Genomic DNA, 17,143 nt, shown 5'->3' on the forward strand with positions numbered 1-17,143 from the left:
ATTGTAACCAGTTATTTGTAGAAATGGGAACTATCCTCCCAAGTTGACATTTACAGGTATCTACTGATATGTTGTGAGAGATAGGAATAATTGTAGGTCAGCAGATTAATATGAGCTCCAAGTAAGAGCCAGTAATTATCAGAGACTTCATAGGTAACAGAGGAGAACTCCAATTCATGAGATATGGTTCTAGGCCTAAAATGCGTCCTGAATATCTTGAAACTGCCCTCAATCTACCCTTTAGCTTGTAAGATAGCATATTGTAAATATTTTTCTTTGCTAGGGAGCACCCAAATAAGTTTTAATTATGCCGATAAGTTTTAATTACCCATGCAAGTTTTAATTACTCAAATATGTTCTAAACTATTTCACAAGTTTTAATTACCCAAACATATTTAACTTAATTGCTTCAGTCTATTAATTTTTCACTTTATTTCGATTTGATCATTTCTTTAAAAGTCTAAGATGGCGAGTTCAACATCTTTGGACTTATGATTTTTAATTTGTTAATTACGAGCTGAATTATAATAAGGTTCAGTTAAATAATTGGTTATACGGACTTCAATAATTTGCCGTATATTACATTCTGTCCTTGATTTTTGGGTCAATCAAGATTTAAGCACTTAGTGCAATAGATTTCAATAGATTCATTTTAAAGGATGACTAACTCAAATAGCATTTCTTATATAATGCATAGTGAGTGCCAAACGTGTCGATTACCGGCAGATTCAAGATGAACGTAGCTTGCATATATTTTTACCCGATACTGACATTTCTTCGATTTCTCCTCACGCCAGAAATGTGGAAGTGTTGATTGAAATGCTGATATGGAGAGAGGCTAAGACAGGAAATAAATGGTTGGTTATGCATTCGGGTAGAAGAAATAGATAGACTTAACAAATTGAGGCCATGTTCGCTAGAGATGGGCGAAATAATCAGATGTTCATGCAGTTTCCTCTATTAGAAATTCTTTAGGGAGGATAGCATAACATTCGACCTTTGCATTGAAACAAGTATATAATAAATAAGAAGTAAAATTTAAACAGTTCTTTCAATGTGTTTCGTAGCGTAGAGACTTAGATTTAAGTGGATGAATGCTGTAACATCTTGGTAGCGTAAGAAATTCAATAAGCAACGTTTGAGAGTTGTTTCTATGTGTAATTTAAGGTTTCTTTGGCTCCATAGGATATGTCTTTCTCATATTCGGAACTCATAGCCCAAATGATAGAATTATGTTAGTCAGAAGGATCGTAATTAAGCTAGCCTGGATCTTATGCGTCCTCTCTGGGAGCCGGGAACGGCGCAGTCTCAAACAGGTATTTTCCTTCTTCCTTTCTTATTTCTTTCTTTCTTTAAATAACGTGCAGATCTTCCAACAGTATAATTACCTAGCCTTGTTCCAAGATTAATTTTATATAAATCAATGTGTATCAGCCAAATGACTCAATCATAATTAAAAAAAGAAATTTAAAAAAATTCAAGTTGCACAGTCTCAAACTTTCCATCTCTAATATCATTTTTCTATACCAAACCACATTGGGAGCTTTTTTCATCCTTTAGTATCTCTTATGTCTTTCTTGCACTTCCTGTACTTTCCCAACAACTAGGCCTAAAATATTTCCCCACAGTGTAACTCACCATGTCTCACTTTCAAAGAAATGGGAACAGCAGACAATTTTTCACAATGTCTTCCCTTAGCCTATTCTCTCAATAATATTCTGACCTTTACTTTCTTTTTCATCTGTTCATTTCTCCTTGCACTCCCGTAACTCAGTACTTCATATTACATTGCTTACATTTCAAAGTAAAAGTTTACAAATTTAAAGCAAAATTAAAATCACAATACTATTGCAGATTAATTTCATATTTACCTTTTCCAAGTTCCTAAGAAGGAAACAATGATGAAGTTGAGCAAAACATCGTTGCTGATGTGACATGGGCTTCACAGGAGTCATGTAGCTATGCTTCTGCGTTGAACTGCCTTCACCTAATCTCTTTTTGTATTTCAGTTTATTAGAACTGACATTACTGCTATTTTTACGGGCATTTTTTCGAGGTCTTCCAACCAACCTCCGTTCCGGTTTCTCTTCTGGCGGCAAAATGGCCCCATTTATCCGTTGTGATTTGCCACCGATCACACCACGGCAATTCACACTACCACATTTGCAAGGCTAGAAAAGGAGAACTTAAAAATAGTACAAAAATACACCAATGTCGTAAAGCCACTTTATGGTATAAAATATAAAATAGTATAACCTGACAAACAGTGGCAATAAAAGTGGATTCATACTACTTTACCTCCAGACATCAAAATACCTACAGTCAATATTTCCATTTCATGCAATTTTATAATCTGTACTACCAGTATGTTCTTTCATTTTACAGCATCAATGATACTTTCTTTTTTAACATTCAATATGATGTTTATGATTCACTATTAAATGGCATTCAATTATATCAACATACAATATTTAAATAAACAAAAATCCAATATGAGGCACCTAAAAGCCATTAAGAGCATTGCCCTACCAAGATGACTACACCCAGCCAGATAACCTGCCATGCAGTCAGTGTGACAACATCCTCCGCTGACTTGCTTGGCTTTTGTGACCAAGTCTGTTCCCTCATATCAAGCAGCTCCTTAGTTTGTCCCAGCCCTTTACCCAGCATTAAGTTCCAGACCTCTGTCCAGCATTACAATGTTTGGACTGAAAGACAATTGAAATGGGGGCTTTCAAACAAGATTTTTTTTTGCTATTTGCTTAACATCGCACCAACACAGATAGGTCTTATGGCTATGGGAGAGGAAAGGCCTAGGAATGGGAAGGAAGCGGTTGTGGCCTTAACTAAGGTACAGCCCCAGCATTTGCCTGGTGTGAAAATGGAAACCACGGAAAACCATCTTCAGTGCTCCTGACAGTGGGGTTCAAACCCACTATCTCCCGGATGCAAGCTCACAGCTGTGCGGCCCTAACCGCATGGCCAACTTGCCGGTTTTCAAATAAGAAGCAGATGTGCTATCCCAACACAATATGAGAATATATACAATTTTTAAAATATTATAAGAACCTTTGTTCATTCTGCTAACCTCTGAAGTTTGGAGAAAAATAAAAGCTTATAATTGATTTAAGGGAGCCTCTGTGGCTCAGACGGCAGCGCGTCGGCCTCTCACCGCTGGATAACATGGTTCAAATCCCAGTCACTCCATGTGAGATTTGTGTTGGACAAAGCAGAGGCGGGACAGGTTTTTCTCTGGGTACTCCAGTTTTCCCTGTCATCTTTCATTTCAGCCCCACTCTCCATTCTCATTTCATAGCATCTCCATCAGTCATTAATAAATCATTTTCGGAGTGGCAACCCCGTCGTACTACTAGCCTATATATGATTCATTCATTACATCCCTGACCAGGTCAATGACTGGAAAACAGGTTGTAGGTTTTCATTTTCAATTGATTTAAATGCTTCAGCAATGTCTGTTCAACCCTTGCCCCATTTCTCTACAGAGTTAGGTATGAAGCGAGATCTATCTATCTTTTTACAACCGGATGCCTTTCCTGACATCAACCTTATCGTAGGAGTTAATGAGATGAAAAGAATGACGTGATATATAACAGTAGGAATGGAGAGGGTGAAACCTGTAGCCAGTACATAGCCTACTCCTGTCAAACAGCAGCAAAGGGTCAGCTCAAGACTTACTGCCCCCATCCAATGAATGTAATACCATCAACAGTATCAACAGTGGCATATGCCCTCACTCTATGTGAACACTGTGCAGAAGTTTTGGAATTGAATCCAGGCTTTTGGCACACAATCTAGTGATTAGAAATTTTATATCACCACCTCTCCTACACTGCCCGCCAACATTCTGAAGGTGAAATTGTTTTCCATCAACGGGACTTGAACCAGCTAAGTACAGTGTAAGACCACAGAGACTTGATGCCTTAAATTGCATGGCCATCAGATGGGCCATTTAAATGCCTCAGCAATAAAAAGAAGAAAATGAGTGAACAGGGTATAAGAAAAAGTTTTACAAAAGATATACAGTATTTCACCATCAAGCTTAACTCATTCACAGCATAGAAATATGCAGGCTTCTCTTTTATTAATGAAATTTATACCTACTGAATTTTTCTGTCTTCTGGTTCATATAAAGGAATGAATTAGTCATATCTCACTCTGTAAAAATATCAGGAAAAGTAGTGTTCAGGTCAGATCAAGTGGAGACCAATATAAAAATTTTACCAACTCAATCAAAATGAAATATCCCAAAAAATGGTGAAGTCAGAGGCCAAGACTGTTCACAAATGTTTCAACAGGGGTATAATCAGGGCTAACTGAAAAATAGCTCAATTAAATGAAAGTTATCAAATCCTATCACGATAGCGATGGTGGTGTTTCAGAGGAAATACAACTAGGTAACCACTCTCTGAACTAATTAAGTGGAAACAAAAATCAAAATCAAAATAATTTATTCAACAAGTGAATCCAATAAAAGAATTTTAAAATATAACAAAAATTATTTTATTAAGCCAAAATGGACAGAAACATATCAAATAATAGAACACTGGAAATGTATACAAGCTTGATTAATCCACTCCCAGACACAAAGTGAATGATATCAGCAGTATCCCTGCCATCGGCAAGTATAAGTTTGAGTGTTTCCTACAAGCTGAAATCCCATCTTAGGTTGTGAGGATGTGAGCTATGGTGAACTTGGCACAACATGAATGTGGGGGTGGAGTTGTCCATCCCTCTACAGGAGGTAAGACTGTGTAGATGGGAAGAGGAGTGCCACATGGTAATAGTCTTCTTAATTGCTCTCAGTTTATAGGAGTCTGGATAACTAGTCGCTCCAATTCCTAGGATGCCAAGATGGTCCGGCGTAACTGAGACCAAATATCCTTAGCAGGTGCATTTTTAGGTCTAGGTAGTACCACCTCTTTTGCAGCTTGATTGCAGTGCATTAAGCACAATCCCCATATGGCTTGGAAGCCACATGAAAGTGATTCGGGTGCCAGCTTGGGACAACCTGGCCTGTTGCACCGGTGGGTGTTGCAGAAAACATATGTCAACAGACTTTAAAGAACTTAAGTTAGCACGCATAAGAATGTGGCCTCGATTGTGCCGCAGCACAAACTGCAAAGCATCTAAGACGGTGAAGAGCTCTGCAGTATATATGCTACAAACACTAGGAAGCGAGATCTTGGTGCTGACATCACCAGAAACGAACAAGCATCTGACATTCACCCCTATCTGAGTACCATCTGTGAATACAAGTCGCTTGTCTGGATATTGGTGAATGAAGTCGTAGAAATACCTCCGATGAACAGAACCACCCGCGTTCACCTTTTATGTTCATGGAATAGATCTGACCATACATTTCGTCATGGGTCAGCTCGAGACAACTGCTGGTAATCAGATCAACTGATGACTGAAACCCAACGGGTCATGTGGCATTTAGCTGGTTTTTGTACCGCTGGTGGGTATCAAACAGGCATTGTTGCAGCATTTAACGAATTTTGGCAGTGTACATGAGGAGTATTTGCTGCTGTCTTTCCTCTAAAGGTGGGACTCCCGATTCAGCAAGTAGGCCGGGAATCGAGCCAGTACAGAAAGTTCCAGTTGCCAGCCCAACTCCACTATGGAGTATACTACCTGAAAGAAGGTAGAATTATGCTGAACAATAAACCACATTATAATAGACAAAATGAAATCAAAACACAGCTGTGTAAAAACATACCAGCACCACACTGCCAGCCTCCCATGATATGTTGCTAAGAAATGCATGGTAAGCCTCTTCATGTAGGCAACTTTCAACTGACAGATTTGAGGCTGCCATGTCAGTCTCATATCAAAATAAGGACCTGAAATTTGCAGGTGTATATCACTGTTTCACAAGCAGGGCTTTGGTTTAGGATGCATGGGCACACGTCAGCACAGAATTGTACGATTGAGGTTTTGCCATGTAAAACTGAAAACCATGTTGTAGGGTCCATCTGTAAACTTGGTTAATAGCTTACTGTAGCTACCTCTCAGCAACTGCCATCTCTGTGGTGTTGAAATGTACAGCCAACAGAGATGGAACAATTCCAGAACCAGCAGTGGCAACTATGCCATGGATGGCGACTGCAAAATGTGTGACACTTCATACAGATCTGCATGGTATCCATTTTCTTGAACGTATTATTGAGAATATGTCTTCCCAAACTCAAAAGTGCCGTGGGACATGAAGTTCTCAATAAATGTGGGTAGATTTCCCCAGAATCCCCTCTGGTGTAGTGTAAAGGTACCTACAGAGCCAGGTAGTATTGTTAAGCCTTCTCCAAGTCAAAGAGAACAGCGATTCAGCACTCCTTCTGTAGAAAGCCACCCAAATGGCACTCTCCAGTTTGACCAGGTGATGGGTTGCAGACTGATGAGAGCGAAAATGTTACTGGTACACTCTCTTCCAAGGCGTGCGTAACGTCAGTTCACCATCCTTTCGAATAGCTTAAAAAGGCCATTTATTAGGCATATTGTCCTATGACTTTCCAGAAACTTTGGATCATTACCTGGATTAGAAATAGATATAACAACTCTCTAATGCCATTGAGATGGAAACTCTTCTTCATTCCAAATTCTATTGAAAAGGGTGAGGAGATCATCAAGACACTGGTCACTGAAATGTTAAGAGCATCTGATTATAGATTTTGATTCTGCCCAGCCATGTCCCTGCACAGTGCAAGTGCGCTCTGTGGAAGAGATTTCATATGAATACAAAGCACTACAGGCAAAAGAGAGGTGGTAAACATTTGCTTCATGATTTATTTACCAGAGCTAGATGTATTTGTGAAATGTGATTCTATATGATCAGCAATAATAGAAGGAATTGTAAATATATCTCCATTAATGGAAAATCCAGGTACTCTAGCTGAGTTTTTTATGTCTCACTAACTACTTTGAACAATGTGCCGGAATTTTGCCCTGCGGAGTCCCTTTACATGCCAGTAAATCTAGCGACACAAGGCTGACGTATTTGAGCACCTTCAAATACCACCAGACTGACTTATTCCAAGTAGCTTCCTTACTCTCGCAAATCAAAAACCGGCTTCAGCACATAGGTGCTTAAAGGTTATAGAGTTGGGCATTGCAGGATTCCAATGATAATGCTTAAAAACCCGCTAACAACCATGCACGGCTGCCACAATTTCATTCGTCACCGTGTGACATGTTTCCGGCAAGGGATGCCAGAGGAAGAAGATATATTTTCCCTCTCAAGCAGCCAGAATTTCAGTTGTGATGGAATAAATGTGGTTATCAACAGACCCCTGCAGCTCATAGGCCATCACTGCGGGTTTTGTAAACACACAGCAAAGTAGCCAACACTTTGGTACTTAACTTCGTTTTTGATTCAAGAGCCTTAGAAGAACAGAGAAATGACCACTATCACAAAGATCATCAAGCACAGTGTCTCTCTTATAAACCCAGACCGAGCGCACGGTGTTTGTACTCTGCGCTACAGCAGTCATCTCAATCCAACTTACAAAGCGCGCGGCCGCTCCACCTCCCCATCCTATAAGAGATGCTGGAAGACTCTTGCTGCAAGCTTAGAACGTCACACTGCTTATGATATCTACAAAATTACCTCCATGGAAAAGTGCTACATTTCACTTGTATCCTTAAGTTCTTTTAACACTCATAGCAAGAGTGTAAAAACTACATGAACTCCAAATGTTCACTTTTTCAAGAAAATGTGTGCAACAGTTTATCATTGTATTGAATAGGTGGGACCTCTCTCTTTTTAACATTATGTGTACATATACTATACTATAAATGGAAAATCTTAATAACGAGATATGGACTTTTGTAACTTTTTAAGAATTTAATTATATATATTATTATTCATTTAGTGTTAATTTATATGTTATGTGTGTTGTAATTAACTAATTTTATAAGACAAAGAAGATAGGTAAATGAATGTCACATAAGAGTAAAGTATCAAAGTTGCCATAACACGATGGTTGTGGCACGTATGCCGTGATCATCGAAGCTGAATTCTTTGAACATGTAGTAGAAGGCACAATGAGTTAAAGATTCCTTTTTACTTTACTGTTATGTTGAAAAATAGAAAATCAGACGATTATTGTTATTGTTAAATGATAGGAAAAAACTTTCGAGATCATAAGAGTTCAGACTGATGATAAGCAGAAAGATTGATATTAACAAGCAGAAACAAATCGTTGTATACGAGTATAGTAATATATGAAAATTTCAGGCTCATTCCACATTCACATATGTTGAATTGTAATATGATCCAAATTAACGAGATGGAGTGCTAAAATGCAAAGGTGCATCCCAAACGTCGTAAGCCTTGCAGATGTGAAGAGGAGACATAAAGCCATGAGCAACCTGGACCCTGGCTTTCAAGTCAGTAACCTATGATAAATGTTCTTCATGTAGTCTTTCTGTTATCTTGGTAGACGTAGTATGTGATTTATATTAAGTTTTAGATGTCCTGAAATAGTTTAATCAATGAGGGAAGCAAACACATAATAAATTCCTGCGAGTGATGTTAGTAATTAAGATATTGCAATACGTACTTGTCTGAGTCTGGTATTCTAAATTTAACATTTCAATTAGCGCGTGTGTGATTATTTTATTGTGATATTCTGATCTCGGTACTTTAAATAGTGGATGATGTCATTCAGTATTGGTGAACAGTGTGATAATATCCATGTGTGATGTGTATTGATCTGATTGACATTTATGTCGGACTTATTTAAGACATGTTGGTAACATAGGAGGAAATGGATGATAGGAAAACTTAAAACAGTCCACCTTTTCAATACAAAAATGTTATAGTTTATTTATAACATGTATTTGCACTTGGAACTAGTTTCAATGCTGTTTTGCGTCATCATCAGCCAAAATGTGGAAAATAGGCCAGCATGTAGGTATTTATATTACACAAGGCGTTACATTAAACAATACACATCTTACAAGGAGATAAAAACAGGGACGAATATAGAAACAAATGAATCGTTGAGAAAGCAAAAGTTATACATATTAAAAATAACCTTAACCACACATCTTGCAGTGCGAAAGTGTTCTTCTTGAATGATTCCTGAATATAAAACACACGCGCACACATTTCTGAAGAGCCAGCAGGCAGGAAAAAGTAAAGTGAAACTTTAAGAGTTCTTCTGAGAAGAGTTCATCATTTTTTCTATGTTCCGACTAACTAATGAAGTCTCCCTTGAGTTCCTGATAAACATACACAACAGGAAATTCTCCTTCACTCTCAACAATAGCTATAAAGACCAACGGTAAAATTTCATTTTGAATATTGTGCAGAGACGTGAAAGCATGATCTTGAACATGATATAACTCCTTCATATAACCCAATTTTTTACACAAGGTGTTACATTAAATAATACATATCTTACGAGGAGATAAAAACAGGGACGAATGTAGAAACACATGCATCGTTGAGAAAGCAAAAGTTATACATATTAAAAATAAGCTTAACCACACAACTTGCAGTGCGAAAATATTTGCCTTGAATGATTCCTGAATACAAAACGCACGCGCGCACACACTTCTAAAGAGCCAGCAGGCAGGAAAAAGTAAGGTGAAACCTTAAGAGTTCTTCTGAGAAGAGTTCATCATTCTATTTATGTTCCGAATAACTAATGAAGTCTCCCTTGAGTTCCTGATAAACATACACAACAGGAAATTAAACAATACACATCTTACAAGGAGATAAAAACAGGGAAAGTTATACATATTAAAAATAACCTTAACCACACATCTTGTAGTGCGAAAATATTCGTCTTGAATGATTCCTGAATACAAAACACACACGCACCATTTCTGAAGAGCCAGCAGGCAGGAAAAAGTAAAGTGAAACCTTAAGAGTTCTTCTGAGAAGAGTTCATCATTTTTTCTATGTTCCGACTAACGAATGAAGTCTCCCTTGAGTTCCTGATAAACATACACAGCAGGAAATTCTCCTTCACTCTCAACAATAGCTATAAAGACCAACGGTAAATTTCATTTTAAATATTGTGCAGAGACGTGAAAGCATGATCTTGAACATGGTATAACTCCTTCATTTAACCCTATTTTTTACACAAGGTGTTACATTAAACAATAGGCCTACACATCTTACGAGGAGATAAAAACAGGGATGAATGTAGAAACAAATGCGACGTTGAGAAAGCAAAAGTTATACATATTAAAAATAAGCTTAACCACACAACTTGCAGTGCGAAAATATTTGCCTTGAATGATTCCTGAATACAAAACGCACGCGCACACATTTCTAAAGAGCCAGCAGGCAGGAAAAAGTAAGGTGAAACCTTAAGAATTCTTCTGAGAAGAGTTCATCATTCTTTCTATGTTCCGACTAACTAATGAAGTCTCCCTTGAGTTCCTGATAAACATACACAACAGGAAATTCTCCTTAACTCTTAACAATAGCTATAAAAGACCAACGGTAAATTGTATTTTAAATACTGTGCAGAGATGTGGAAGCATGATCTTGAACATGATATAACTTCTTCATTTAACCACCTTTGAAAGTCTCTCTCTATATTACATAGCTTCATTAACACACCATTCTGTAGATGCACAAAATAATCTTGTAATCTTCACAGGTCCGGTATTCAGCTCGACAAGAATGTAAAATAGGTATTAAGGAATACGTTGTTGAGAGTTTGGAGGTTGACTGTGCCAGTATTTGTGGTGTATTGTTGCAGCGTTACATGTAGGGTGGGGGCAGGTTTCTATGATGTTTATTGCGGGACATGAGGCGAGCTGTGGCTGCTTCCGGCTAGCTGAGGACTTGTTCTCTAGCCACTGTACAAGATGGAGGTAGATTGCCCTGTGTTGCGGAAGACGCGCTTGAGTGTTGGTGCGATGGAGTCTGACACTCTGGCTAATGGCCATGTAAACTATGGCTTTTGCCTAAAATTCTTATGATTTAGTTTTCTATTTTAATTAACTTTTGTAATTTTGTGAAACATGTGACCTCTGAATTGCTGCGAGCGTGTGCTCGATTTTAAGCGTGACCCAAGGACGTAAGCTATAGGAGTACATTAATTTGGATACTTAAGAACGTAAGTACTGATACCTTTTAATTGTTTTGAAACTGTTCTACTGCCGTGGATGAAATTGTAGGCCAAGTGTTCAGTGCGTGGTCATTCTTTGATTGATTCAACATGGCGTTCATCGTTCATCTATTCCACAGTAGCCATTCTACACTGTGAAGTTGTTTGAATGAGTATAGTGAAGTGACTGGGATGGCTTTCTTCTTATACAGTTATAAGCTGTGGTAAATTGATTCCAAGGTGATGATACTGTTCTGATCATGTAAATGAGGTTAAGAATGGGTAGTCATCTTATACATGACCTTCAGAACTATTTGTGGAGTATAGATTGTAGATGTTGTTTGTGGATGTTTATTTTTGTAAGCGGCAAAACAAGTTGGTCTCATCACGTGATGATTATGGTTGGTGTTCGTCTTACTGTATTTTGTTTCGGGAGTAAGATGACATAGTGAAACTTATGGTAAATCTTTTATTGGTGGAGCAAGGAAAAACCTGGCATGCTACCCAAATTCATTTTCAGAGTTAAATAGTAGCAGGTAAGGTAATGATTCAAGTTTGGAGCCTTGTCAGCCTGATGACCATCACCTTGGGAGAAGGAAGTTCTTTCATTCTCTACAGAGTCAATTATTCCTGAAATCTTTTACACACGGCACTCAGTTTCATCATTTATATTTGATTCAAGTTACAAATTATTCATTTCACGTTTCAATTTCTCCTAAAAGTTACAAAGCATGTTGTAAGTTCAGTTCTATGGATGCACATGTCAAGGCACTAGACTTCAGGATGATACTACCAAGTCTACCACGTTCATTGTTTGCTTCAACAGCACCTACGAAGATCACCGCGCCCAACGTGGCGGTTGCTCCTGTGAGTAACGCTGCTAAGATTAAAAGCTCAAAGTTGGGGACTGCCCAACCTTTGACCACAAATAAGCCTGTGCAGGCTAAGAAACCCATGCCGCCACAGCAGGGGGAGAAGACAAAGTCTCCCTCCCCCAAGAGGTTGGCAGAGACAGCATCGTCGACCAGGGCTGGGAATCCATAAATAAGGAAAGAAGGTGGGGAGGAAAAGGACACCCTCACCGGGTGCTCCTCCTCCTATAATGGGGAAACCTGCCCTCCATCCAGAGTGTTTGTGTTAGCACCAGCAAATCTGCCTGCTGGAAAATCTGCTCACTCCTCTCATAGGAGGAAACCCCACTCCTGAAAAGCACCCAAAAAAGCACAAGATGTGCATCTATCAGCATCTTCGGAAAAAGATGATAGTGTAGGTAAAAATGCTTCTTGCTGCTTATAACCTGAAACTCCCTGAATAATCCATATTATGTCTCAGTGAAACTGAAACGGTTATGACAAGCATCTATAGTCTGTATTCAAGAAACTAATTTCAAACCCGGTCATCATACAGTCCTGAGAAATTTTAGACTATACTCGACGGAACAGGATTATGCCAACTGGGCTTCTGGAAGCTTGAATGTAGGACGCTTCTGGAAGCTTGAATGTAGGACGTTTCTGGAAGCGCCGGCATTTTCACTTATACTGATATCTACAATGAAGTGGTTCCATTAAGAACCCAGCTGGAGGCAGTAGTGGTACAAGTTTTGTTGCCTGTCATAACTACAGTTTGCAATGTTTATTACTCACTAGGCCAGCCCCTTGATATCAATGACGTAATTGATTTTATAGATCAGTTCCCACCTCCTTTCCTCTTATTGAGCCCTATTATGGGGTTCTGAAATGCAATGTCCCAGATGAAGGGAGTTGGAATAGTTAATAAGAGAGCTGAATTTATGTATTTTGAATGCAGACGAACCAACACATTTCAGCATAGCACATGGTACCTTCTCACGCATTGACATTAGTCTGTGCAGCCATGCCTTCTTTCCCCTGTTTCGGTGGGATGTACATAATTACCTCTGTGACAGTGACCTTTTCCTCATTATTCTTACTTTGTTGAAACAGAAATCCATTAAGCTTCCTCCCTGATTGATTCTTAAGCATGCTGATTGACCAAAGTTCACTTCATTAGCTGTCTTTTAACTTACATCATACAAGTTATTCTTGCTGCTGCTGAGTCCATTCCATCTTTTTCAGGGACAACTCGATGGAAACTCGTGCCTTGGTGGAAAGAAGAAATTGCAGCAGCTATAGAAGAACGACATCGTGCTCATAAATGCTAACTTAGGCAGCCTACTGAGAAGATGTAGCTTGGACGGGTTGAGACATGGCGCGGACGTGACGTTAGCAAAGCATAAAGAAGAGTCAGAAACCTGAGTGACACTTCATAATGTCTCCTTCAAACAACTCGCAAATATTCAAAGAGGGAGAGTGTTGGGTGCATCCCTCGTGCTTGAAAAAGGAAGGAAATACGAAATATTCAATGTTTAATTTCCTTGCGATCGTTTTCCATGCTTCGTGTACACTGCTATTAAAATAATCTGAGCAATTGAAGTCATATAATGTTGGATACTTTTGGATCTCTTCACAAAAGTGAATATTAAATTCCAAATCATCAGGCATTTTTGTAGTTCTTTATAGCTTGCACTCCACTTTTCACCGGTCATACGCCACGTGTTACTTTCTAGGGCCACTCGAGACTAGAAGAGGATGTGGTGCTGGCTTTGTAGTGGCATGCCCACGACCCGTCACAGCTGTGTGCGTTGACACATTTGTTTACATGGAAGGGACTTGAAAAATAACCCCATCACCACCCAATGTCTGAGCCATGGCATCTCTGTGTGCATTGCATCTAAGATGGCGTCATCAGCCCCCACTCAGAAGGCTAGTGCACAATTAGCCATCTGTTGACGAATGACAGTACCACTTACTATAGATCAACGGTAAAGCATTCCTAAATTCAAACCTTAGTTAATAGAGCAATCTTCCTCGCAAACAGATGAGATTTTCTTCTGAAGACACGGACCAAAGTTCTTTGCAAAATGTAAAGAATTTCACCTTGTTTCCTCGATAAGAAAAAAGCCCAAAAACTGATTAACATGTCTACAATTAAGGGTCATGAAAGGATCAATCTAAAAAAAAATGTTATTATTCCCACAGTCCCCCAGTATGGTGAACATCTTCCTCAGTACTCTGTCATATGCCTTCTATAGATTTAAGAAACATGAACTTAGCTGTCTATTCCTCTCGTAGCATTTTTCAATTACCTGGTGCATACTGAAAATCTGATCCTGACCTGCCTCCCTGGTAGTCTGAAACCACATCGGTTTTCATCCTATTTTGTCTCAAGCACTAATCGTACCCTCCCTTCCAAAATGCTAGTGAATACCTTGGCTACCATACTGATCAATGAAATACCTCAATAGTTATTGCAATCCTTCCTGTTCCCTTCCTTATAGATAGGTACAATTACATCTTTGGTTCAATCAAAAGGTACCATACTAACATTCAATGCTAATCTTATCAATGTATAAAGCCATTTTATCCCTACCTAGTCACTACATTTCACCATTTAATGTCTAATTTCATCTAATCCTGCAGCTTTATGGCAATGGAGTTTATTTACCATACTTTCTACTTCCTCAAATGTAATTTCACCAACATTGGTATCCTTCTCAACATGAGCTTGGTTGTTCGCAATGACAACAGAAAGATTTCCCTTTAATTTGAGAAGATTTTCAAAATATTCATTTTACCTGTCCAGTGATTCCCTCGGATCTACACAAGTGGAAATGTAAAGTGTTACACCATCAACACCTTGAGCAAACTCATACACCAGTATTTCCATGCCTGTGAGATATGTTGATTACAACTTCATCCTTATACGACCAAACTGTTAGTACAGGAAAACAACATTCCTAAAGATGTCAGCTGGTGAGTGTATGTGATGGCTCTTGGGTGTGTCTAACGATACTGTCTCTCTTCAGGTAGAGATGCTTGGACGACATGCATGAGCAACATATCACCATCTTTCGGAATTTGTGAAAGGTTAAATCACTGGCATGAGGAACATGGGAGCATCATACCAACAGATTGTGCAGACAGTTGGCTGTAGTGCTATGACTGCAGAACTAATAGTGACAAGAAAGACTCAGGACAACAGCGTGGCACGAAGAGCATGCTTGGGTCCTTCCAGAAGGACTAGACAACAATAAGATCGTAGGATTCATCGGCTGGTTCTGATGAACAGATGGATGATGACAGCTGAAATGCGGGCAGAGGTTAGGGGCAGCGTGTCACCATGAACAGTTGGAAACAGATTACTGGAAGCTGGGCTGATATTTCGAGTTGCTGTGCATTATTTGCTGCTGATACCAAAACACAGACAACAAAGACTTGTGTGGTGTAGACCCAGAGTAAACTGGGACAGTGAGTGGCATTCTGTGGTGTTCACTTCTGTTTATGGTGGTCAGATCGACCTGAACATGTCCGTATATGACCTGGTGAAACATCACAGGAAGCAGTGATTATCGAGGCGCATACCTCTCCAACTCCTGGAATCATGGTGTGGGGAGCAATTGGATATGACAACAGGACTGATTTGGTACTTGTTGAAGGGAGACAAATACTCACCAGCATGCAGCAAGAATGGTAAACCTTTCATGATGCGGGTACGAAATGGCATATTCCAGCAGGATAATGCAAGAGTCCACACTGCAGTTCACACCAGAATCACCTTGAGGAATGTATGGATCCCTGAATGGCCTGCGTGATCACCAGATTTATCACCCATAGAGCACGTCTGGGGTGTGATGAGAAGACGTATACAGTCAGACCACCCTCCAGCAGCGATCTTCATGAACTGACACCATGTGTTTCAGGCATGGTAAAAAAATCCCTTAACTCATTGCGGACCGTGGACGGCGTAAGACGTTCAAGCTTGCTCCTATGCTGCGGGCTGCGTAAGACGTTTAATGTTCCGCGCGAAGCAATGCTGTTTATATTCGTCATCTATGCATTCTTACACCTTAATCAACGTTACTGGTTGTAGCAGGAAGTTGGTTGACCTTGTTAAGATAACCCTCGCGTTGAGTGGGCTCATGTTTATCTCAGCAGATTTAGCTGGAAAATCTCATAACTTCCTCACGCGTCAATTTGGTACTTGAGATTCCAATGCAGTGCGTGTCGTCCTTACCGAGTGTAGTATAATGGCTTATAATACAAAGTTTCTTACGGAAGATTAAATAGATATTGTTCACAATGATTATTCTGGTGATGAACTTATTCCTGAAATAGACTCAGATAGTGAAAGTGAGAATGGTGAGGAAATTGCGATTCCCGAATCCGATAGGCCTATAGAGAAAAGTGAAGTGCCTGATACATATCATTCTAGTTATTGTCCACCCGTTCCACCATTTAAAGAGAATTCAGGTATAAACGTTCAAATAGAAAATAAGCAGGATATTTTGAGTTACGTGAGTATTTTCATGAATGACGAATTTTATCAGTACGTGTGAGCAGACCAAGCTTTACGCGAGTCAAGTGATAAGTGCGGCGCCCCGGCCTTTCTCAAAGAATTCGATCATGCAATCGTGGAAACCGATTAGTCCAAAATCCTGATATAAAAATGTACTGGACCGAAGACCCTGTTATTCATACTACGATATTTTCTAAAACAATGTTCCGAATACGCTTCCTTCATATTCATTTCTTCATTTCGGTGACAGTAATCGTTATGCCGAAAATATAGATAGGCTGTATAAAATTAGACGTATTTTGAAACCTGTCACATCATATATCACACCTTAAATATTTACTACAAGTAAGCACAAAGTATCATTTTTCTAACACTTTTAGTTTAGGAGTAAATGTAAGTTGTATTAAGTGATGCACGTCAAGAGGGCCGGGCATGAAAATGGCCGGTCCAGGCATTCAAGTGTCCCGCTCAGAAGCAGGTACTGAACGTGTTAAGATGACATTCAAGGCTGTTTGCTTCCAACATCATTATCAATGTACAGTTTCAGTTTCATGTCGATGAGCCTCTTCCACTTCTTCCTGTCCATATACAACTTGTCATGGAGAATATCATCCACTCTCCATCCTCAGTAACTAGATCAACCTTGATCATGTCCATCCATCGGGTTTTAGGTCTTCCTG

At 39.3% G+C, this 17,143-nt stretch overlaps 1 protein-coding gene across 1 annotated transcript in view; it reads right to left on the bottom strand.

Annotated features, from left to right (window-relative positions):
• Positions 1–17,143, bottom strand: part of ash1 (histone-lysine N-methyltransferase ash1) — a 272,719-nt gene that overhangs the window by 120,533 nt on the left and 135,043 nt on the right. Inside the window, exon 8 of the mRNA XM_067137046.2 lies at positions 1,872–2,171. Coding sequence (XP_066993147.2) covers positions 1,872–2,171 — 300 coding nt within the window. The remainder of the gene's footprint in view (positions 1–1,871; positions 2,172–17,143) is intronic.

This window comes from Anabrus simplex, chromosome 1 (genome assembly GCF_040414725.1).
Source record: "Anabrus simplex isolate iqAnaSimp1 chromosome 1, ASM4041472v1, whole genome shotgun sequence".
NCBI classification, from domain to species: domain Eukaryota; kingdom Metazoa; phylum Arthropoda; class Insecta; order Orthoptera; family Tettigoniidae; genus Anabrus; species Anabrus simplex.